Source organism: Falco naumanni, chromosome 13 (assembly GCF_017639655.2).
Source record: "Falco naumanni isolate bFalNau1 chromosome 13, bFalNau1.pat, whole genome shotgun sequence".
NCBI lineage: Eukaryota > Metazoa > Chordata > Aves > Falconiformes > Falconidae > Falco > Falco naumanni.
This window is the reverse complement of record NC_054066.1, coordinates 23,445,293-23,470,090: the sequence shown is the minus strand read 5'-3', so window position 1 is coordinate 23,470,090 and position 24,798 is coordinate 23,445,293. Positions and strand designations below refer to the sequence as shown.

The 24,798-nt window shown below is 39.7% G+C and overlaps 1 protein-coding gene across 2 annotated transcripts in view; it reads left to right on the top strand.

Annotated features, from left to right (window-relative positions):
- NLGN1 (neuroligin 1) overlaps positions 1-24,798 on the top strand; it is a 327,480-nt gene that overhangs the window by 5,743 nt on the left and 296,939 nt on the right. For both annotated transcript variants that reach the window (XM_040612959.1, XM_040612958.1), the window contains exon 2: positions 6,632-7,437. In XM_040612959.1, the coding sequence (XP_040468893.1) occupies positions 6,945-7,437 (493 nt within the window). In that variant the 5' untranslated portion in view covers positions 6,632-6,944. The remainder of the gene's footprint in view (positions 1-6,631; positions 7,438-24,798) is intronic.

The window sequence follows — 24,798 nt, the reverse complement described above, 5'->3', positions numbered from 1 at the left end:
CAAGGAAGTTTTGGGTTTTCTTTTGTGGTTGTTTTTTTAAGAACTCATTTTATTGAAGAGCTGGTTATTGATCTAACTCCACAACAAGGGCTTTGTTGTTTTGGAACTGTTATTGTATGGTATCTAGATAGAAAAACAATTCATAGACAAATCTGAGTTCATTCAAGCATCTTTGTTTTCAGACTTCTTTCTCCAGAAATGGTAATAACTGTATTTGAGCTGGTTTTAATTTTGAATTCCAAATGCCCCCAAAGTAGGAATAAAAAAACCTGGTATCTTTCTTATGTATCTGGTATGAAAGCTTGCCTTAGGTGATGAACTAACGTTAAAAGCAGTATTATTGTTGATGTTATAATTGTAATAAAGGCAGTGAACAAAGTACAATTTACTTTTCTTATATGATCAACCCCAGCGCACCAAGGGTTAGCCACAAATATATATCAGGTAATGAACTTAGTTACTAATTCTATAGCTATCACCTGCAAGAGACAAAAAAAGAACACTTAGTTTCAAGGGCCTTTGGATGGGTTCTAGTATACTCTTGTTGGAGTGATCAGATGGGAAGCATGTGCACAGAGTGTTAATTGAAGCAAGTTAAATCCACTTGACTTTACGATATACAATATGCAGGTTTCAGTACTGAAGATCTGAAATTGGAAACATCAGGGATAATTTTTCCTCTGGTATGACCTCTGATTAACATGAGTTCAGTTGAATTTCTACAGTAGGTCAAAAAACCTTCACGTCCCAAAGCACACTGCACACATCAACAGAATCGCCATTTGATCGTTTGGCTGAATAGTTACAGTACTCAAAAGCAAGTATGATGTGTGGTCCATTTAAGAGTTAACCATAAGCTGCTAAAAGGAATAAAGGTTCACTTCAGTGCCCATTATATTCCAAGCCAGTGCATCTGTCATTTTTAATTTAAATCTGTATTACTTAGCTGTCTAAAACTTTACACATAAGTGACAGAGTTACCCATTCTTTCTGTTATGGGTAAAATCACCATTTCGTTACCTACTTACTGTGCAAAATGTCAGACAGCTATAGTCCACGTTAAAAAATTGTAGCCAACTTCTGGTAATATAAACAATTACTTCAGCTAAGAAGTAGAACTGTTTTAAGAAAATGATTTATTGATACGCATAAATGGAAGATGATGAGACTTAAGTGACCTTCTTCTTCTCATAGGTTTAATTTGTCTAATTCAAAAACAGCTTAACAGAAAATTATGATCAGAAGCCTTCCTATTTTGGCAAACTAAGTTGCAGAAATTATTTAAAGGGATCTTTTGATCATGAAAATGCTAATTAATAATGAGTTAGCATTAGTGAATGTTCCCACTAACAGGGAAGAACAAAAATATAGCGAAGCTGAAAAACGCATGATAATTTAAATGAGTCTTATAACACCTACTCAGTTCAATTCAATTTTTCACTGATTTGCACTACACTGCATTGAATAACATATTTAAATATTGTATTTTTTACTAATTTAGTTGTAAAGGTTTTATGTACCAAACATAACATTAAATAAAGGTAAATGTGAGACTGGCACTGAGGAGTCAATCTCTCTGACCTGGGAGTGATACATGTACACAGCTTGTAGCATCTGGAGATCCTCAGCACTGGGATGTTTGTGGACCCATGTAGCATAACAGTTGTAATCTCATACTACTGTGGGGTGGGACCACAAGCCCATTAGAATAATGTCTTGGTCATACCTTTGCTGGTGGTCTCAGCAAAGGCTGTGCATCTCAGTAGGGTTGGATTTGTCGCTGCTTTCTGGAACTTCCAGACCTTCTCTCAGGTGGAGGAGATGCTGGCATGTGGGAGCTAACCAAACCCCACCAGAGCTGTACTCTTCTGAGGTGTATGTGTTCAGGATTGCAGTCCTCCTCCATTATAATTTCATACACCTATTTTTTTAAATGCAGGTAGTTTATTTCTCGAACTAAATACACGTAAATCTCTTCCCTTCACCAAGTATTTATGGAAATACCCAAGAGCAGGGTCTGTTTCAAAATCTTTACTAATACATAGAAAATATGCTGTAGTTGACACAATGCTTCCCTTTGCTAACTTGAAACATGAAAGAAAAGATGGGAAGTTCTATGATGCATCTCTTGAGGATTTGTCTGATCGTGTTTACAATTGGTATGTCACACTGACCTAGCGTTCACCCTGGGTCAGAGTCTTTCCTTTAATGGCTTCTGTTCCATGGGCCACGTTCCTTTTTGGCATTGTAGTGTATTTTAGAACACGGATTTCTTTTTAGAGACAGGAAACATCTTTAGGCTCTTCGTTCTAAGTAGAGACTGTTGTAAGTGAAAATGGATGCAAATGTAGTTGGTTCTGCAAAATAGCATTTATGTTTTGAAATGAAGTGGCATTGTGTGGCGTTCAACACTCTTACAATCACTTTCTATGAATATTTGTGCAATTGGGATTTACTAGCCAAACTGAGGTGGAAAGGAATTTTTCAGCATGAATATCATATCACAGAGTATATCTTCAGCTAAAAAGAAAACAGCCGGTGGTGTAAAGATATCATAACAGTACCTTTTACATGTGCTGAAGCTGGAAAGTGGCCAGAAGTCTTGGGTGCCACTAAAGTTTTTAATAAGCCATTGGAGCTATTGCCAGGTGGTGCAGTTCAAGACATCCCTTGAGATCTGGAGCTCTGTGCACGAGTAACAAAGAGGAGTTTAGCTGCTGCAGTTTGCAGCAGATGTGACCTGTTGTGGGATGCCCTATGTCATTGGAAATGCAAAGATGCGCTGAAGTTATCTTGCATTGTTCGCTCCTCGGCATACTAAATGCCTCTCTAAGGTATGTCGGAATCTGAGCTATGAAGTAATTTAAATTCAGAAAGGAAGATAATAAAATAATAGATGATAGAAAAAGCCTCTACATAGTATAGTCTGTTCCAAAGACCATGAAAGACTTTATCAAATACCTTTTACAGTAGAATTCATTTGTGTTACCACAGGGAACAATTGTGATCCTCACATCTAGACAATAATAAAATCTGAAAATGTTTCTCCTCCTCCTGCTCAGATCCACAATATTTTGATGCTGAACTTGTCCCGAATTGATCATCATTACTTTTTAGTTTACTCTCCTGCCCGTCTTCCTGATCATTCCTGCTCCTGTTTATTGCTTCTCTTTCTTTCCATTGATTCCCGTTGAGGCAAGTCAGATACCAAGGGAAAGCCCTACGCGTATCACTTACTGGAGGACTAAGGAAAATTTTGTTTTACATTGTCTCAACAAGTAAGACAAGTTCGAGGCCAACTTGCCTGCTTGCCTTTCCACCTAGTGCTCAAAATAAAATTTTGGCATAAAACTCTCAAGATTTTTGATGAATCTCAGTTTTTTTATTTGTTTGTGTTTGTAATCTTACAGCTTCAGAGCAGCCAGTGACAGGCTTGAATGTTTGACCTCTCCGGCCCAACCACCACCCCCCCACCCCCCCCACCCCCCCACCCCCCCCGTTACTTAGTTGTGTAAAAAGAAAGGCTGGGGATGGGGTGGGTGGGAAATCCAAAATTTAAGTTGCAAATACAATGAAAATCTGTTGATTCCAATTCTGCAAGTGCTTTTCAATTTACTGCCCTGTATAGCCTATAAACCCAGTCACTGAAGCTAGCTGCTGCCTGATAGTTAATTTTTTAGGAATAGCCAAACACAGCATTGAGTTCGTACCTTTTTAGCCTCCTGTCTCAGTCGTAGAGTAAAAGCACCTCTCCTATGATACAGGCTGAGAGAGTTGGGGTGCTTCAGCCTGGAGAAGAGAAGGCTCTGGGGAGACCTTGGTGCAGCCTTTTCATACCTGGAGGGGCCAGCAAGAGAGCTGGAGAGGGGCTCTTTACAAGGGCATGTGGTGATAGGACAAGGGGTGATGGCTTAAGGCTGAAAAAGAATACATATAGATTAGATATAAGGAAGAAACTTTTTACCCTGAGGGTGGGAGGCGCTGGCCCAGGCTGCCCAGAGCAGCTGTGGGTGCCCCGTCCCTGGCAGGGCTCAAGGCCAGGCTGGACGGGGCTCTGGGCAACCTGGGCTGGGGGGAGGTGGCCCTGCCCGGGGCAGGGGGCTGGAACTTGGTGGGCTTTAAGGGCCCTGACAACCCAGACCAGTCTATGGTTCTATGAAAACCTTCTCCATGGGGGGCAAACCAGAACTTTAGATCACAGCAGAGCTGTTCAGCTGCAATGACAAAACAGCTGATAGACAAGCTTAAAACTATAGCTCAGCTCTAGGATTTGGGTCGAATTTATATTTACATTGAATTTACCATTTTAGGTATCAAAAGCGTATTAAAAAGTTGTCTTGGATCTGAAAACAGGTCTAAGTTTTTTTGAGTGAAAGTGTTAAGTGAGTTATTAGTAGTATCTTGGTAATTTTCCCCATTGAACCAGCTCAGCAGCTTGAAATGAAAAGGATGCTATTTGGCACAGCTATGTTGAATTTTTTTTGTCCTCAGACCTTCCCCAGACAATGTAAATTAGCAGGAGGTCTACTTAAGATTAAGTTCTCACTATTTACAAAGTTGAGAAAGAAAAGAGAGTACAGATTTCCATTCCTGACAGAAAAAACCGAAACCAAACAACAAACCCCTGTGGATTTTAAGACCTCGTGGAAAAGGTTTAAATCTGTGGAGGGTTTTGACTACCACTGAGGAATAATCTACCATCTTTCCATGACTTACTGTACATCAACTCAGAAAAGCAAAGTTGTACTAGGTGCCTTCTGCTCTGGCACCTGCTTATGTACTCCGCCTTTACTATTTCACAAGTAATATCCTACTCTCTTCAAAATTTGAGATGCAACAAAGCAACAGTCTTCCTAAAGGCAATTGTCTGCATGCCATTCTGTGTAAGTTTATTGAACTAAATGCAAACACGTACATCAAGTTTGGGGAATTATTTTCTGCAGCTAAATTGGTGTGTTTCCAGCAAATGGTGAGAATCTGAAGCTGGAGAATAAAGGATATAAGCTTGTTTGTTAATGCAGTTTCACAGTGAAGGTGTTAGAATTAGCAGAGAAAGAAAGGGAGAGAGAAAATTGCGGAAAAGCTTCATCTATCTCCTTATTGCCTCCTGAGATAGATTGTTCAGAGCTAAAGGAACACTAGACATGAACCAAATCTCCTGCTGTCCTATATAGCTTTTACAATCTCCTTTTTAATAACCCAAACTGCAGGGTAGTCTGACTATTAGACAAGCCGTTCTTTTGAATTCTCTCTACAATGTGTATAGACATGATAAAAAAAAAAAAACAATTCTCATTAAAGCTGCCAATGCTGTTTCAAAAGCAGGTGGTTTAAAATGTTTCCTATACAAAGCAAAACACATTTCTTGTGCATTATACACTGCTTAATAGGGAGTGTAAGATCACACTGCTATGTTGTGTATAACACTGCATCTTAAATAATAGGATTTTGTAAGTCGTGTTGGAAATATGTTTAACATGAATATGGAAGATATAATGATATGCACTGAGCAATTTTCAGAAGTGCTGGAACACAGCCTTGTGTGACAACCTCTGAGCGAAAGTAGTTGAAAATAAGATCTGGAATTTGAGATTATACAGTCTCTGATCCTAACATTTTTTTTCTAGGATATTGTTCAGTCAGCGTGTGGGTATATAAAAGATAAGATTTCTACTGCCCTATGGGAACTTTTATTGTTTATGTTATAAATTAAGGACGGTAGGGATTGAGTACATTCATCATGCATTTTCATTTTTCATTAAAATCAGTAGTTTATAAGGAATGCAGGATTGGTCTGAAGTAAAAACCGTGATATACAGCTCCATCCCTGAATGGATTGTTCATATCCTTTTCCAAATCTGTTTTGAAAAGAAAACCAAACTAAACCAAACCACTGAGGTCCAGTTATACTCCCGTGCAAATTCAGAGTTTGCCATTCACTTCAGGGGGAGCAGATTTTGGCCTTTCGTTGATGTGAACATCTCACTCTGGAGGTGTTTTTCATCAGAAACTTGTGGAGTAAGAAAACCATATCAAGTGTGGTAATTCAGGTTATCATGAATAAGCACAGTAATTCGTGTTATCCTTACAAATATGTTCCAGTTGCCTTGATGTTTTTATCAGAAGTTGTATTTCAAAATGAACAAAACAAGGTTGTATTTATCATAATCTGCTTTTGGTGAAATAAAATGCCTTTGAGTCTTCAGTATGCCTGTCTATATTAATTTCACTATCTTCTGCTTTAAGAAATAATTACTTTCATTTTGATAAATCAACCTGTGCAAACAAGGTGAAAATTGATTATGAGCTGATTAAGTTAAAATATTAACATAAACACTTATGTAATGGAGCCTGTCAGCAAAGCACTTACCCTTAAAAAGGTGAATTTAAAACTGTATTTTCTGTGAGTCCTGTTTCTTCTAAAAAAATCTCTGTAAATTCAACAGGTGACATTATAGATAATCCCGTAATCAGTGCTTCACCCACCATTTCATGGACCCATAAACTACTGCAATTTTACTTACATGACTCTAGCAACTATTAATGTATGTAAATAACTTGTGAAACATCTAGTTATCACTCTGCTCATATTAGCTCTTTCATACTAATGATTTATTTTCATTTTCTCCAGGATATAGACCTGCGGCTAACTGGATTTGATTTATAAGAGGGGATTCTGCAGTAAATGGCTGCTCTCTTCATATTGCTGCTATGGAAAACAGAATTGTCAATAGGATGTAGTCTGATAAATAGTGCTGAGTGAAGATGCAGCTTCAATAAGTGTGAAATCAATGGAAGATACTTACCGCATGAAAAGCCTTTCGAGATTTTTCTGACAGGCACCTATTTAGGAAACTTGATCCGTTTCCTTCAGTTGCCCTGTTTTTACACCAGTGGATACAAATCAGATTGCTTCATTGTAGTTACACAACTAATGTGGGACCATGGCCTTTCCAAGATCCGTGTGGCTGAACTGTGTATGGAGAGCGATGATAGTCCGCCTGTTACACATGGGATTGAATGCCACTTTTGCTTTTTGTATACTTGGATTTTTGCTTCACGCTGCAGCTGTGTCCTCCCAAAAATTGGATGATACCAACCCAGTGGTGACCACCAACTTTGGCAAGATAAGAGGGATTAAGAAGGAACTTAATAATGAGATTCTGGGGCCCGTTATTCAGTTTCTTGGGGTTCCGTATGCTGCCCCTCCAACAGGGGAGCGCCGCTTCCAGCCTCCTGAGCCTCCATCTCCCTGGGCAGATATCAAAAATACCACTCAGTTTGCTCCAGTGTGCCCCCAGAACATTATAGAAGGCAGGCTGCCTGAAGTCATGCTTCCCGTGTGGTTTACTAATAACTTGGATGTAGTTTCCACCTATGTACAAGATCAGAATGAAGACTGCCTCTATTTAAATATCTATGTCCCAACTGAGGATGGTGAGTTAATAGCAGGCAAAACAGGGAGATCTTTCTATTTTCCTGTTCTACGTTCTAACAATATTAATTCACGTGTACTGGTAGCACGCATGGCTTTCTTTGTTTGCATGCCAGCATATTACATGTATGCATGCTGCTTTTCTGTGTTTGCATCTGTCCTTGGGTTTTGTATTTGATTTGTTTTTTTTTTTTTTTTTTTTTTTTTCTTTTTCTTTCCGTCTACACTCATTTTTTTTTCTCCCACAGCACGTGTATTTTTAGGTCAAAGTTGGTACCTAATTCTCATTGCCACCCACTGACTTCTGGGAAGATGCATCAACATCTTATCCATTGCATGTGCAGGCACAACAAGTTGAGAATCTTCCACACCTAATAAAGCAGGTCATATTTAAGTTAGATAGTGGTGTTGCATGCTCCTACTGTCTGTGATGGAGCTCCATGTTATTTTCTAGTCTTCTATTCATTTTTCAGTCAAAAGAATATCCAAGGAATGTGCCAGAAAACCCGGCAAGAAAATTTGTAGAAAAGGAGGTATGTATAAAGTGGACAAAAAAAAAATACGGGGGAAAGATCGAAACCTTGCAAAGGAAGAACGAATAATACAGCTGAAAGAGGCTGATTTGCTGATGCTATGAAGTGAACTGTTAGGAACTCTCTTGTCCTAATGAAGCTAGAAAGGTATTCAAAGAGAGGACTGTGTACAGCAGATGAGAAGATAACATTTGTAAAGCCTGAACTCAGTTGCACCTGCTCATCTCTCTTGCACTATCTCATACTGACCTTATTGGCAGCTTCTCTCTCTCGGCCTCGTGGTTCAGAGGAGTGCCTGTCACTCGTACGTAGATACGGTACATTGCATATGCGTGCATAGGAGGTAGCTCGTATGCCTGGGGCTGTTGCCACTGAAGTTGCTGGCACAGCTCCGCAGCTCTGTATTCCAGTGGTGTAGCGTAATGGCTGTGATGTATTATGGCAAAGCAGAGCTGAAAATCTGCATTGCCTTTCTACGCGAGGCACCTTGTTTTCTTGGAACAGTGAGAACTTTCCTGAAATGCAGATGTGCAACTTTTTTTCATTTACATGCTTCTAAGAATGAGCGTTGATTTCCTTTATTATGTGATTACAGCTCTCTTTGTAAAACTGAGAATCTCTTAATAGGGTTGTAGGGAAATGTTAAAATATTGTGACATGGCACATTGGAAACTAAGGCTGCTTTTGGAAGCTTTGGAAACTTGGCTTCTACACTTTTCGTGTTAGATAGTATTGGAGAATTTGCAGATTTCACTGTGAACATTTGCAAATTCCCAAAGCAATTGGTATGTGATGTAGAAGGTATATTTTCATACTGATTTAAGTATTAGTGGAAAGTACTGATTTTGTACTATACACATTTGTTTTACATCAATTATTTTTCTGTATCATTTTCTTTAAAATGATGTGCTAATAGCTGGACTACATTTGAATCTAGAATACTTTTTAAGGTAAACAAAGAGTAGTGTGGACGTACACTGTTGCTCATTAGCAGTAATCCATATTTTTTGTATCAGTTGCTATTCCAGAATAAATACATTTTAGGAAAGTGTCATAGTAGGAAATTGCTTAAGAGTTGGGTGAAATTGAACTCTGTAAAGCCTGTATTAGGTTTTTAAGGTGATATCTAGACATCTAAATGAAGGTGGCCTTATTTTCCAAGGTTTTTGCTCTTATAGCTCCTACTGACTGTTAGTTGTTGCTAGTTGTTAACTATTAATTGTTAATTATAGTTGCTCAGTGTATGCTTTTTTAGATGTCTAAACCCACTTTCAGTGACTTTGGGCAGTTTGTTTCTAAAGTGTCAGGCTTTGAGGCAACAGCTAATGTTTTCTATTGGGGAGTTTTTGCTCAGTGCTGTAAAAATACAATTGCTTGAGCTGGATTCCCAAAGTCTGAAACAAAGATAATCAGGGTACTCTGAGCAACGTCATTTCTTCACACATCATTCAAGTTAGAATAGCTGCTGTCATTTATATGCATTCAATTAACGTGCAGTGCTGCAGCAGTTATTACGCAGTTCATCAAGCATGTGTAATTAGCTGAGCAACTTTCACTTCCTATCACCCAGACACTGATTCACAAAGTCATAAATAAAGATGCAGATCTCCATCATTGTTCTCAGAAAGTATCTTTTCCTATGAGAGAATATTAAAAAAATATTAGAAAAATAGCAAAAATAAAGGGCAGGAGAGCCCAGTAGATGAGAAAGTCATGTTTATTGTCCTGCGAGCCTGAAGGAGAATAGAGAGAGCTATTTGAAATTCAGTAGGTACCTTTCCAGTTAAATTCATTGCACAGAGAGCACAATAAAAGGCAGCAGAACCTACCTTTTCCCTTTGACAAGCGCAGAGAATGCTTGAATACCTTCAGCCGGGGCAGCTGGCATAGCTGTAGTAGTCTTTGTTCCCCAGGTAACTCATGTTTTACTCCCCTGTATACAACCTAAGGTTATGCTTGGCTTGGTTTGCCCCCATACCTTGTAGTAAAAGGGATTGTGTTGTAGAACGAAGTTGCAATACAGTCGCAGCATCTTAGCAGCCACAGCAGCATGGAATAGCGTTTGTTTTGTGTGAGAAAGAAGGCAGGCCCAATATTCTCTCTTTTACTGGATTTTTAGGTTGCAGGCATTTAATTACATTTAGTGATGAAAATTACTGGAAAGAGAAAATGCGAAAACAAGAGGCAGACCTTTACACCATCTTTTTAATTAAGAAAGGATATCTAAATTCAAAGTGTCTGAACCAACAACCATATGCTATCATGTATATGGTTCCATTCTTTCTTGTTACATGAAATACATTGAATTAGCTAAATAAATTAGCACCTATGCTTAATTGTCAGTTGAAGGACATGAGAAAATTCAGAATTTTGAAGAACAAGGAGAAATCTGGTGAAGGTAGATGCAGAAATGAGAGGAATTTATCCACGTGTCACACTGGAGATTGCAGCGAGCATGATAACCATCAGCACCCACGGGTGGGGCTTGGGTGCCCACGCCGCGGGCATGGCAGAGCCATGGGCTGGAGCTGGGGGAGAAGGAACGAGACAGTACAGCAAATATGGATGCCTGTGCTTCAGCATACTTCATCTTCAATTTACTGATCAATAGATAAAGAAAGATGATCTGGTTTTGTGTCTTTTGCTTCAGGTACGCGAAGGTCAGAGGTTGCTAATTCCGTTATGGGGATGCCTACAGGCAGAAACCTCTCTGTTTGCCAGGGCTGGTTTTAGACAAGCTGTGCAAAGGCATCCGATTCATTCAGTGTTGGTGTTTTAGAGGCTAGACTCCATAATTCTGAATCTTAATAGAACCTAGGTTATATTGTAGGTAACACCATTTTACTGACTGATATAAATTATATTGTTGATTTTGTGGTATTTCCTGAATTTCCTGAAAAACTTTTGCATCGTTTCTAGGGAATACCTGAATAGTTTTGCACTCTGGTATTTCAGGTCTCTCTGACTTTATAGTCAAAGCAAAAGTATTTTACTTGGGATCTGGAATGGTACGCGGTAGGACAGGGTAATTTACAATCCCTGAGGGGGTCTGCACATCCTGCTTAAGCTGCATGTCTGTGTTTGTTTAATATTCTATGTTCATTTCTGTGCGTTGTAACAGTTTGCACCATGAATTTCCTACTTTAATGACAACTACGTAAAGAAAATTTGAAAGAGATCACTAATATGACCACTAAAAGAAGCCCCAGGTATCGTGTGTTCAGCTCGTGGGATGATAGCATGCACTTTCTTACGAACCTGTACTGAAGCCTTCACACTGCCTGCAGATATCGTAATGCGAAAATGTGGAGGTGTACTTTTTGTAGAGAGTATGATATAGACTCAATGCTATGGAACTAGGCACAGGCAGTTTTGGATACATTAGTATCTGTAGGAGAACTGAGGGTAGAATAAGGAAAGAAATCACTTGATCCTTACTTCTATGTTCAGGAATTAGCAGTGGCTATCAGGAGACTGCCCAACATCAGTGACTTCTTCACATGTGGTTTCTGTTTCTTATTCTAGTCGATGCAGTGAATAAATTTAAAATGCAAAGAATCATGATCTGAACTATCTCATTTGAGAGTGTAGGATTAGACAGCTCTATTAATATTTATGCCTCCTAATGGGCTACTTGATTTTTCAGAGCAAAGCTCCCAACACCATACTTTCTGGGTTATGGCTGTGGTTACTATGGATGCGTAGGTACATATATACATACATACAAATACATTCTTGGAAATGAAACACAAATCACGGTGCTATAGTCCCATCCTGCTTTGATCATTGTTGTTTTCAATAGAGAATATGTTACATCAGTAGTGATTCTTAAAATGGCACTGATAAATTCAAGGCTTTTAAGCTTAGCAATATGAAATATTTTTTACAAATGTAAGCAGAAATTTAGCCTGTTACCCTGTGTTTCTGTTGGGTGTTGGTTCCAATACTCCATTTAACTATCCTAGAACTCTTTATTTATCATCCAATTTTGGAAAAGAGAAATTCATGCAATGTGTGCAGTTCCTATGAACTTCATTAAATGAACTTCTTTCTGTATACCTGTTTCAGTTCTGAAATCAACCAGAAAAAAACAGGCTGAGACCTGTGAAAATGTGTATTTCCACTGGCAAAATTTGTCAATCAATTAAGAGATGCCTTTTTTTCTAAATACGCAATGTAGAAAATAATACCAACGTACAAGACTTGTAGATGGCTTATTGTCAAAAATTATTGAATATTATTTCTCTATGGCCATATAAAACAGTATAAAAACTCAGGTGTGAGCCTCTATCACTGTACACTGAGCTACGTCAAAATATGTTGCATTGCCATTGGGCTAAGAACATGCGTTCACAGACCCCTGCCAGGGCGCATGGTGCCTGAGAGTGAGTGCCAATGCCCGCAGAGGTACCTTCATGCATATTTTGGTGTACATCGACCATTTTGAAGGATCTATATCTTCATTAGGCCACTTTGGAGATTCATGACAAATTATTTGCTTGTAGTATTATTGTGTCAGTCGTTGCCTGTACATATTTGAAATTTTTCCCCCTTTCACCCTCGCTGGCTCCTGGCTGAAGAGCCCGCATCCTCGTTCTGGCTTTGTGAGGCCAAAGCTCATCCGTGCGGTATCAGCGGGCACAAATGCAGTCCATAATCCTGAACTCCCGTGCTATGCACTAAGACGCCAAGATTGTTCTATTTTTCTATTCCTTTTTGAAGCACTGTATTCCTGTTTCTCATTCCTCAGATACCACTGCGGCATTTCCTATTATACTAGTAATACATGGAAAAAGATAATGAAGCAAACATTGTCTTGTACAGACCTTTTCATCCTTTCACAATCTAAAGCTGTTAGTGTCAGTTAGCAGCATTTTTCAAAGATATGCAGTAGGTTTATGTCATATTTGAAATAAAATAAAATGCTTAAACTCTGATGTACTTCCTCCAGTCCTCTTTCGGGGTGAGCCAATGCTTGACAATACAAGACTTTGCCGACTGCATTTTAAGACTCCAGTCATCTTAAATGCCATCAACACTGGTCAAAGTCCTCTGTAAATGTCTGGTTGTTTGGGCTCTGGGCTTTTGCTGACCACGCAGTTGTCGTGCTGTCATTGCCTTGTTCATATACCTTGACAGTGCATATAGCTCTAACAGGTCTTAAATTCTGATCTAATTCCATTCCTTGTCCATTATTTTACTGCTTGCTTTTCATTTTCTACATCCTCCCACACACAGGCTCTAAAATAGTACTGATAGCCTGATAATACTAAGTCAGATAAAACTGGTTTGTGCTTCTTCCCCTGGCCTTTCGTGGGCTGGACCAGTTGTACTCAGTAAACAGCTGTGAGATGGTTTTCCCTTCAATTTGCTAGTTTCTAATTTATCGTTTAAAGCCAGAATGGATAAATATTATAAAAATTAGCTACATTGTTATATTCAGAATGGATAAATATTATAAAAATTAGCTACATTGTTATATTTGTATAGGTTCAGAGAAACATTTGAGGAACTCATATGACTTTAGGATAACTATTTTTTCCCTCTTGCTTTCCGTGCCATTGTTCCCCATTGTTTGCCCATCTCTGTGTTCATGCTCTTCATTTCTTTGTCTCCTTATAAAACACACGGATACAAATAGTTTTAGTAATCTTGGCATAGTTTTTTAAGCTTGAAACATGATGCTTACATGTGTCAAACCATTGTTAAGGATCATCTCAATTTTAATGTTAATAATCTGCTTATAACTTGAATATTGCTCCAGTACAATTTCAATTTTCTTCAAATTCTTTTCACTTATAATTCTTTAGCCCTCTTCATTTTTACTTACTTTATGTTGTCAAATTTACATGTCTTCTCTACTTTGATATGTATAGTATTATTAATTATAGTCTGCATTCAGAACCCAACTGCTTTAATGAGCTTAACAGAAATGAGATTTGTTTTCAGGATATCAAACCATTTCCTTGTGTTTTAATATTAATGTCTCTTATTTCACTTTCTCGTACTTGTAATTATGATTTATCCTGTAAAGAAGCAGCACTGAACAATACAAGGCTAAGGGAAGTGGGGCAAAGCTGACTTGAAGCTGCATTTGCACCCATGTGCCAGTGCATCGCTGGGACCAGCGTGGTCACTGGCTGGAATCAGAGCTGCCTCAGGGCTGCTCGGGGTGCAGGCAGAAATTGCAGGATGCATGGAAATGGCATAGTGCAGATGCGGCAGCTGATTTCCCCTTCCAGAGTTTTACCAAAGTGTTTTGAAACATTTCAGCAGCAACAGTAAATCATGTTGCTAATTCTTCTGTTGTGGGAATTCTTTTAATATCCCTTTATGCTATCAGAGCAGTAATCGGAATCTGCCCTGGCTGAATTTTCTATATGATTTTTATTGAGGGTGGCTTTTGCCTTTCCTATTCATACAAATAGTACAGTAAAGACAGAGTAAGTTGAGTCTTAGGAATGTGTTTGAGGAGAAGGAAAGTTACCCGACTGAAGAACTTTGGGTTCTTCAGCTGATAAAGATCTGGAAGAAGTTCCTTTATTGAAATACCATGGCCTTGTAAAGGTCTGTCAACCAAGGGGGATGGAGGGAAAATAAATCTTCTGCAGGGTTTCTGTCTCAGCAGTGGTATAGCCAGTAGATTTGACCCAAAAGACACATTTTGGGAGATGATAGCCGGTATGACTGCTAAGCTTTAGCAGCAGCTGTGCTAGAGTGCTGTGCCCTGAAGGAAGGCTCGCAGTCCCACAGCAGCTGTCAGGGACCTCCTCTGCATGTGGACCTTTTCCCAAGTACTTTATGGTGGTCCAGGATCTGTCCCTTTATGTTGCAGAGGGATCAGAATACAGTTTGTATGCTGTTGTGGGCACTATTCACATCTTCTTTCTCTCGACAGCAATTTACAATTCAGTGTGTTGTGAGATGCTGAGTTATCATGGGATTATTAGGTTTGAGCTACACTGATGTCAGGGGTTTTAGATCAGGCCCTGCAGAGGCAAAGTACTGAGGTATCTTGATATGGTTTAATATTTGTTTAAATATTTTTTTTACTCTTTATTTTATAATGTGTGGAAAATCATATATGTAGTGTATATATAGAGAGATATCTAGTAAGGCAAAAACTATAGGAGAGAGACAGCCATTTATTATTTGTATTTGTTTTCTGGAAAGCTTCCATTTGTTAAATTTCACCCTTTTTGTAAAGGCCTTCTTTAATTATTAGCTGAAAATCAGGTATTTATGTAATTACCATAATTATATCTACACATCTAGTGTACTTGCAATTATTTCATTAAAGATTGTAATTATTATACAATTATAGGGGATAATGACGTCCTTGTAACATGTTGCAGAAGCCCTAATTAAATGGTGGCATAAATGAATTGGAAGTGATTTTGAAGTTTTGAATATTGTTTTATCAGAAATATCAGAAGTGATTCATCCATATTATGAACTGGCAGTAAAACCCCTCCAAAGTTATTTTGAGAAAAGATTTCACAGAGCTCATGGAAAAGGATTTGTCTCTGTTGCCTTTCTGTCTTCACTTTCTGTTCTCTATATTCTTACACCTAAAAACTGTGCAGGTTTTTAATGGAAAGGTGCATTGTGTAAGAAGATTGCACAGCTTGCTGAATCTTTCTAGAAGGCTCAGTGCAGAGCAAATAGAATCTATGTGCAAGCACAGTCTGTACTTAGACATCCCTCTTCTATACAGAGGGAAAACCCTATGCAACAGTTGGTTCAAGATGATGAAAAAGGTCCACTAAATTTAAGGGGGGTTTCATTTTATGCTGAGTTTTAATGATCTGCTTCTACATTAGAACATCCAAATAGTGTGACTGCAGGTGTTTGGGAAAGAGGAAAAAAATTCCTTGTGTAGCATGGATCCATGTGATGCAAACCACATGAAGCACAGCAGGTGGACTAAGCAGCACTGATACCGAGGAACCCTATGGAGCATCTCCCTCCCTCTCTTCCAGAGTGGGTGGGGAATGACGGGCAAGGACAACATATGCCAGAATCTACCAAAACCTCAGGATCCCAGATTTCTCACCCTCTGTCATGTCAACCTTCTGTAGTGTGCAGACGATCTCTCTTCCTTCAGTTAATTTGAAAAGTCATGGAAAATGGCAGTACTGCATATATAATTCTACGGCTTATTTTATCATTCTGGTTTTTTCACTTCTAATGCAGTGTGTTCTTAAGTGATGGGTGTACAACAGTGTACCTATGGCATGACTGGCAGCCACGCAGCCACCCTTACCATGACATCTGCCTCGGTTTTGCTTCTCAAAGCCAGCACCCCGCTGCCGGGCTGAGGCTCTGGGCAGGCTGAAGCTACATGCAAACCAGCTGGAGGGGCCTCCCATCTCCCTTACACCCGGCTGTTTACCTCCCACCTACCAGCTGGGACTCCTCCTCCTCCAGGTTTTGCTCCCAGTTTTGTTAGGGGAATGACTCATGCACATTCTTCCCAGTTACTTTAGATGAGTTCAGGCAGAGTAGACAAACCTGTTTAATTCACTTAATTCACGTCAGCTCATTTTTGCCCAGGCCTGATTAAGGAGTGTTTTCGGGGTCTACTCTAATGCAGAATTTTAATGTCACACAAAAGGACAGACACAAAGCTCCAAGGGGCAGGAGATGCCTTACTGTGCCCCAAGCTGAAGAAAGACCATCCATCCATGGCCTGGAAAAGAGCTCCCTGTTTGTACCATCTTGTGTTAAGGTTCCTTGCTGTGGCAGCCAACACAAGAACTGGTTTGCTCATGCGGTGGTTGTGCTTTTTGAAGGGCTTGCTGCCCTATAACCAGAAACCGAACATCACCGTTGCTGTCAAGGTGCCTTCCAGTCCCCGGCAGAGATGGTTTTAGTTTCTGCCAACGCTACTCTTTGTTTTTCGATCTCTAATATGTGAGTATTAATGTAGTGAACAGGCAAACAGGACACAGCATTCACCATTCAGCTGGATCTAGCTGAACCAATGAGAATTTGGTCCCTGAGAACCCTCATTCCCAAAGCAATCTTTAAACAAGATGGCCCCAGCGGTAAGGGAATCTGAAATGTACGTTTATCTATGTGTAAGTGTATATGTATACAGTCAAACAGATTTGAAAGCTCAAAGGAAAGCTAGTACAATTTGTCTTACTTGATTGCAAAATAATATTAGGATCATATGTTTTCGTATTTATTTTAAAGTGCCAATAAGGTTTTAGACTACTTTTAAAAATCTGAACCTAGTTGCTGAAGGCCAGATCTTCACGTAGGCCAAACAGAAGACTTTGCACATTTACCTGCTCTGAGGCTGCTTTTGTTAATGACAGTGCCACATGATTTATATAGCACTTTGGATCCATGAAATATTGCTGTGTGTGGCTGTTGTAGAGACAGGTTTGTTTTGGGAAATTTCACAAGAAACTGTCGGGCTATAAACCTAGATATCACAGTCTTCGTCCTTTCCCTGTTTCTCTGTGATGCTAAACTCAAATGAAGTAGCTCCCCGTAAGAATTAATTAACAGCTGTGCTATATGGAATGGGAAAGAGAATCAAGTTTGTTTTCTACACTTTTCAGTCATTAACTGAGCTGTTCGCTAATGATAAATGGATTACTTTTGCTGGAAACAATAACTTTTGAAACAGAAAATAATTGCCATACTTAAGTACTGAAGCACCTGCAGTCTCTTTTATATGAAGTCTCCATAGATGAAGTCTCACATAAAGGAAGAAACAGAAGATGCATCGATTGTCTTTTTTTTAAAGTGCCATGAAACCCTTGATTAACTGGCAATTCTTGCAGTGTTGCAGTTGCGGTTCAAGTATTGAAGGTATTACCTGGCCAAAAACACATCATGATACCAGGTCATGGGAAATGGGTGCTTGAGTTTTATGGAGACGCAAATGATTGCTGAAGGATCACAGTAAAAGTCATCCTTACCCCCACTCCATCCTGAATCTGGGCCTCTTAGCAGGAATCCCTTTCTGTGTGCATTGTATTCCGTGCTGTTTGTATGTGAAAGGCAACATTGCCTCTTGAGCTGTGAAACAGTCCTGTGTTTTTGACAGGCTGGTTTTGTTTCTTTTCCTGATGTCTGTGAAAGATGGCTGCCGAAATGTGCTTAGGCACGAGCGGGGCGTTTGCTTGCCGAGGTGAGCTGGGAGACAGAAGATGAGCTGAAAGAAGCAGGGAGGGGATCTGACAGCAAAGGCGCCTCCTGCCACACACGGCGAAGCAGGTGTACACTGCCAGGCAGCGTGCAAACCAGGCACAGAAATAGGATTAAAAGGCTATTTACCTTTCGGCAAAATAAGACCAAAAACAAGGCAGTGCACAATTCCACCGTGCAGTTTTTAGTGGCAGAAACTATTTTTCTCTCCATAGTTTGCTAACATATATTAGGTGCTGTTTTTCTGCCTGGAGCTTAGACATACTCAACTACAAGTTAGTTTGGCTGAGTATCAGCACAACAAAGCAGCAGCAGTCAAATGAGAGAGGAAGAAACAAATAATTTACAAGAAATGCTCCATATCCCTTCCACGCTTGATATTTGCACTGTGCAAGTGGTCTGGCTGTCACCCCTCTCCATCCAGCACCTGGGCATGTGTTGGAGGACCTATCACAAAATAGGTTTGACCTAAGGTAAAGCAAAGGCTAGCCCTGAATATTGCTCAATTAAAAATAGATAAACTCAGCAGTAAATTGGATTTTGGCCTGTTGTTTGAATTATGAATATTCTTCTAAATGCTGTCACTTCCTTAAAGTTATACAGTGATTTCTTTGGAATCTTAAGTGACTTTGGGTTGAAACTCTGTGTGAGTGATTATCTGGCTCAGTGAATGCTGTTGTTGTTGTTAATAATTTTGGCTGTTAACCTCTTCACTGCTGAGATCTCTAAGTGCAGCGTGACATTGTGCTGGCACTCAGGAGCTAGAAAGGTTAAGAAGCCATTGAAACACGTTCAGGAAATATCATAGTTTTCAGGCTGATGAAGTGCAAGCCTGGAAGAGAACAAAGAAATGGTAACAATAATTACATTTACTTTATGCTTGCCAAGGAGACAGTTTGAAGGAGAGCGCGCCACAGACAGTAGCTCATTTTTGGTTCTGCCCCCATTAGTTAAGTCACATTCCTGCTTTACTTCTGTAACCCCAGAAATGTGCTGTTTAAAACGTTTTCTGTTTAAACGGAGCTTGGTTGCAGAGGCACGATTTGACACAAACCCAAATGTCCCTTTCCAGTCATTCCGGACCTCACTAGCCTTTTCCCGTCCCCCCCCTCTCCTCCCCTGGCTAAGCAGCATCTGGTCCTCTCCCTCTGGTGAACTTGTGTGACTCTATTTCAAGTATAGATTTAGTTATTAAATCTGGAGATAAAGTATGGATCTGTTCCACTAATCAGATACTACAGTGATTAGAGCCATAGAAGTACTTGGAGAGATCAATTAGATTAGATTATCAAATCATTATAAGCAAACTCTTAAAGACAAAATGATCGAAAGTAATCTTGTGCCCCTCTATTTCTTTAGAGAGTATTTACACTCCTTTATGGTTTGTTTGCCTCTGCTTTATTTACATGTGTTAAGACCGCAGTGGCGCCAAGCCTCACACTCAGAACTGGGCTGGAGGACAGAATAAAGCAATTTCTGCAGCAAAGCTCTCTCTGTGATGCTGGTCATGGGCTAAACCACGTTATTGCTTGTACTTTAGGTGAAAAAAAACCACGCTCGTGGAAATGTTACTTTATAAAGCAATTGGGCAGTTTCTTGGGGGAGCTCATTTCAGATCTCTGGGGTTAGGCAGGAAGCCTTCTGCTCTCTCACCAGCCTTTTATTATCTCTCTTATCTCATTCTGTGTTTATTATTTTGATGGTGGAATCTTATTTTGACCACTTCTATTGCACAGACCCAGTGTTATGAACCAACACTAGCTAATTCAAATAAAGGTTTGTGATTCATTCTTTAGTAGTTTGTTTTCAGGGCTCTTGTGAAAATGGTTTTCCAGTGCATAATAGCCATTTGTGTCAGTCCTAAGTCTTGAAGTTGTGTCTTCTGCAGCCTGCAGTGTCGTTTTCTTAACACGTGTGTGTATATATACATATATATGTGAGCTTTGCTTTATTAAAGTATATTTTAGTAAGTACTCCAGCTAATGCTAATACACTGCTTTCATGAGAGAACTGGCAGAATGGTATACATCAAAGGCAACAATTAGTGTATTTTCATTCAACTTGTTCAGCCTATTAGGTTGTTAAATTTTGCATAGAAAATCATTAGCATGTTTAATTTGGGAAAGAATCTCTTGGAAGAGGAGTTGTGGACATAAATCAATCAGTGAGGAGGCTCTCCTACAGCATTACAACAGCAGCTAGACTGCTGAAATATCATCAGATATTTTCCTGTATTATTATCTTTAAATGCCGAGGTGAAAAACGTGCAGGATTATCACTGGCTTAGGATTTAACAAAGAAGCTTCTGATGATTTTGATTAATATTAAAATCTAGAGCAAGACCGTATCATGCTTTTTTCTTACTGAGTGCTAGCATAGAAGAACAGGTTTGCAATTGCAGTATACTTGCTCTTATTTCAATGAAGGTGAAGGACATCCAAATCAGGGTTGATGTAACATATCTCATGGGTTTGTTTTCCTCTTTCTCCAAGACTAGTTCACAATCTGTTGCATTGCAAGCGATGTTGCAGCTGTTAGGAATGTTGTTTGCTACTTCAGAGTTAGCTGAAGTTGAAAAAGTGACAAGAAAGACCGTGAAGTTCCTTTTTCCCCATCTTTACCGGGAGCATGTGACCTGGCATCCTGGCAATTTAGAAACAGTGATCTGGTATTAAGTACATTAAAAAAGGTTTGCATTTTGACCAATTAAAGTCAAAGAGGAAAGGTCAGAAATCAACACCAAAATAGAACAAATGTTAACTGAATATTCCATCATACAGAAGCTAATCAGGGCTTTTGTGTGCCCTGCTGTGCCAATATCTATTCAGAAGCTAGTCATTATGTCTCTGTTCTAAAAGAGAACTAATTTTGAAGACTTCACTGCACTAAAATCAAGTAATTTACTGCCCTTTTTTTGCTGTGTTTTTATGATGTTTTGCCTGATTAAACATTCAGTGCTAGACACAGTGACTTCTGGTTTTGTCCCTGCACTTTTCAGGTTCAAATTTCTTTGAGTGCAGTCACTATTCTTTGGTGCCAAAGTACTTGATTGCCTTCATAAACTAGGAAATTTAGCGGCAAAACTGACATAGGCGTCAGGACTATATTATTGATTATTTTGAAGGCACACAAATCCATAAAGTCCTTTCCATTGTGCTCCAATGGAAAGCACCTGTATCCATTTGTACTAAGGGGCCAAAAACCCCAAGTCAATCATGAAATTCAAATCAAGGTTTACAACTCCAGGCCCAAATTCCCGTCTCTAAAAGATGAACAGATACAAGCTTACAGAAAGATTCAAGAGACTTGAATATTTGGTAGATTTTGAAAATTTTGCCTGAAATGCATAGATATAATTTATCTTTCTTTGCTCCTTTTTTCTCCATTCTGGTTTTCTTGAAATACCTGTCTTGTATCACAGACTCTTTTATAATAGCAAATATCTTTTATCTTTTTCTGTACTTTTTTCTATTTCCTGCATAGTCTTATTGTGTCTGATTGGTCTTTATTTGATGTTTCCTCATTGCCACTATATCCTTTAATTTTTTTCCTTTCCCGTGAAGGTGGAGAAACAAGGATGAAAGAGTGAACTTCTGTGAAGTCACACACAGAGAGGGAAAGAAACTGTATATCCATATCATTGTGAAGCTGAAACTGAGTCATCCCATTCTTTTTATCACGTGTTTATTTTTAGGGGCTGTGCTGTTTATGATGCTCCTGGGCTGCTTTTATGGTTCATGTAGCTGAAGCAATGCTTCTCATCTTTAATTTCTGCACAACTTAATCCCAGTCTTTCCTAAGTGCAAGTATTAGTCAGTCAGTTACCCCCCCATAGGGTGAGAATCACGTCTTATCTTAGCCCATGAAATATTTTCTGCCTCCCACTTGTCTTGCTGCCTTGCAGCCTCCAAATAGGGAAAAAGAAAGAGTTGCTGCAGCTTTTATTAATTATTTACGTGCTGTTATCAAACATTCCTACAGTGCCGTAAATTTACAGGCTTCAGTACAAACTTGGAGAAAACAAGTTCCCTGCTCTAGAGGATTTACAGTGAAGAAAAGACAACAGAGGTGAAGATATAAAGCGAATGGATGTAGTAAAGTAGTGCAGAATACGGGAGTTTTGATAAGAAGGGATTGCCGTAATACATGGCGTGAAGGAGAAGGAGAGCAAGAGTGCTTGGATGCGTGCACAGAGTGCCCGAAGAGGAGAAAGAGGCAGCAGTAAAAGCCAGTAACAAATAACGTAGAGGGATTACAAGGAAAGCAAAAGGATTGACCTGATTTGTGTGTTTACCACTCAGCGTCTTAGTGGTGCTCTTTCTGCTCCTGAATATAATCATTTAACTCAAAGGGTGGCAGAGGCAAGTGCCTGTTTCGAATGGAGGCCGACATGATCGAACCGTTCTCTCTCTCCACTATGGCTGGTTCATGTGGGAGCCAGTTAGTGACTGTTTCCAAGAGTCATATGAAACAATGGGAAATGGCCCCTCCAGAGGGATTAATGCCACTTCAGCCCCTAGCACAGGGCTCTCTGTGCGCTCACTGTATTTCTGTCCCTCCCAGAGGCAGCAGTGTGGTGGCACAGTGCTGCATCAGGTGCCCACTGAAGCTGTTTTTCAAACTCAGTCTCTAACCTCATGTAGAGTACCATCACCCCCCCCCCCCCCCCCCCCTTTTTTTTTTTTTTTTCTAATACGATTTTATTTTTAGATGCATGAGAGAATGAGTACAAAGAGTAAAAGTGTATCTAACCCACACGGAGTAACCAGAGGTAAGCAGGCTAGACTTAGCTTACAGAAATCCACAGATTGGGACATTAATTCCCCAGGATATGGCTTTACACATTGTGTGGTAGTGTGCAATTGTTCCGCGTTGTAGAACTGCTGCTATGGAGGTCACTTGAAATAATGGAATATTAAATGACATAATATATGATAGAATAATCAGCTGGTGCACAAAAAAATAACCCACCTGTGTTACAATAATAATTTTTGCCTCGAAATCCCAATGTGTCTGGGTGTCATACCATTTCACCTTGTTCTGGTCAGCAAAAAGGGCTGCTCTAAATCCCTTCTGACTACGTATTCAGGCATCGCTTATTTTCTGATCCAGCACCGTTCATCGTGCTGAAGAACTGCGGAGTCTGCCCAGGGGCTTGGTCCGCGCGCGTTCAGGGCCCTCACCTCAGCGTGCTCCTGAGGAGAGCGGCTGTGCAGCCCGGGGGTTACCCAGGGGTAGGTCAGGGTAGGCATGGGTTTAAAGGCTTGCCTGGTGGTAATATTGTGTTTACTGTCCCCGGAACAGGATTTGTCCCATAGCTTGCTGAAACAGGAAGGAAGATCATAGGGACCAGAAAGCCCCTGGACATTACTTTGGCAGTTTAAAGTGGTTGTAAAATGTCTGTAAGTCTAATTATAATGTTGTTATAAAACAGGCCTAATTGTAGTCTCTGTATGAATTCTGGGCAAGACAAATATTTGTGTGGTCATGTACTTTCGCTCTGAGCTAAAAAGACATCGCTGCTGGCCACCCCTCCTTGCACTTGCATTTGCCTGTTTTCTGCAACTATCTTTTCACTAACTTTAAGAGGGAATATTTTCAGGCACAGGTATCGAGTATGTACAACTAAGCCTGTGGACATAAAGATCAGCCAAAAGCTGAACGTGGGAATGAATACATAATCAGCAACCTTGTACTTGCCTGATATAACAAAATAGCATTAAAGAACAGAACATTTGACTGTAAAGTAAGTTGCAGTTACTTCCCTGCCGGGGCAGCAATCCTCTTGAGGCTGTCATCTATTGCAACCTGAGCGATTGCTAATTGCTTTTATGAAAGCACCAGCTTCAATTATATTTTTAGTGTGTCACCTGTACAGCTTTATATTTGCATGTATTTAGAAAGGCATTCATGCAACGCTGAAAAAATTAGGAAACAGTCCTACAAAAGTTAGATTCACATTTGAATTGTAGCATTAAACATGCTGAAACCACAGAACAAACCGTATTGTCCCTATCCCTATGCTTTCAGTTTGGAAAAGAGGGGAATATGCAGTGTTTTGCTAACTGTGAACACTGCCCACGCCTCCTTTTGATCTTCTGGGTTTGCACCTGGCACTGATGAAACGCTGTTCCACAGAGCAAGCGCTTATTATTTGTTAGCTGCTTTTGGTGCGAGACTTCACAGATCCAGCAAGGCGCCCAAACTGCTGACTGTTCAAGCAGATGTTAAGTGCTTAGCGGTTTTATGGGAAGAGCTGATATCCCTGGTAACTGACTGTACTGAAAGCAGAGAAGGGCCTTAACAACACATCTGGGGTTCACCTTGAGCTCTGCCAAAACTCAGGTTTGAATCCAGCCTGTCTGGCTTGAGCCAACACCTCCTTCAAAGGAGAGAGAATTAAAATGACTTTTATGTCTTTCTTGCAGTCATCAGGTCATTTGTTCTGGCAGCAGATGCGACAAAATTATTGTACTTATTTTAAGTTTTCTATGTTATCTTAATGGCCCAGAAATTTTGTAGAGGTTTAGATTGTGTGGCATACAGCGACAACTGCATTAACACCAGCGTTTCTGTGAGCATGGCTTTTCAATAGCCACACTCATTTTATGGTCTGTGGTAGGCAGGGTTGAACTGCTTTATTGATTTGCTCTCTTTTAGTGA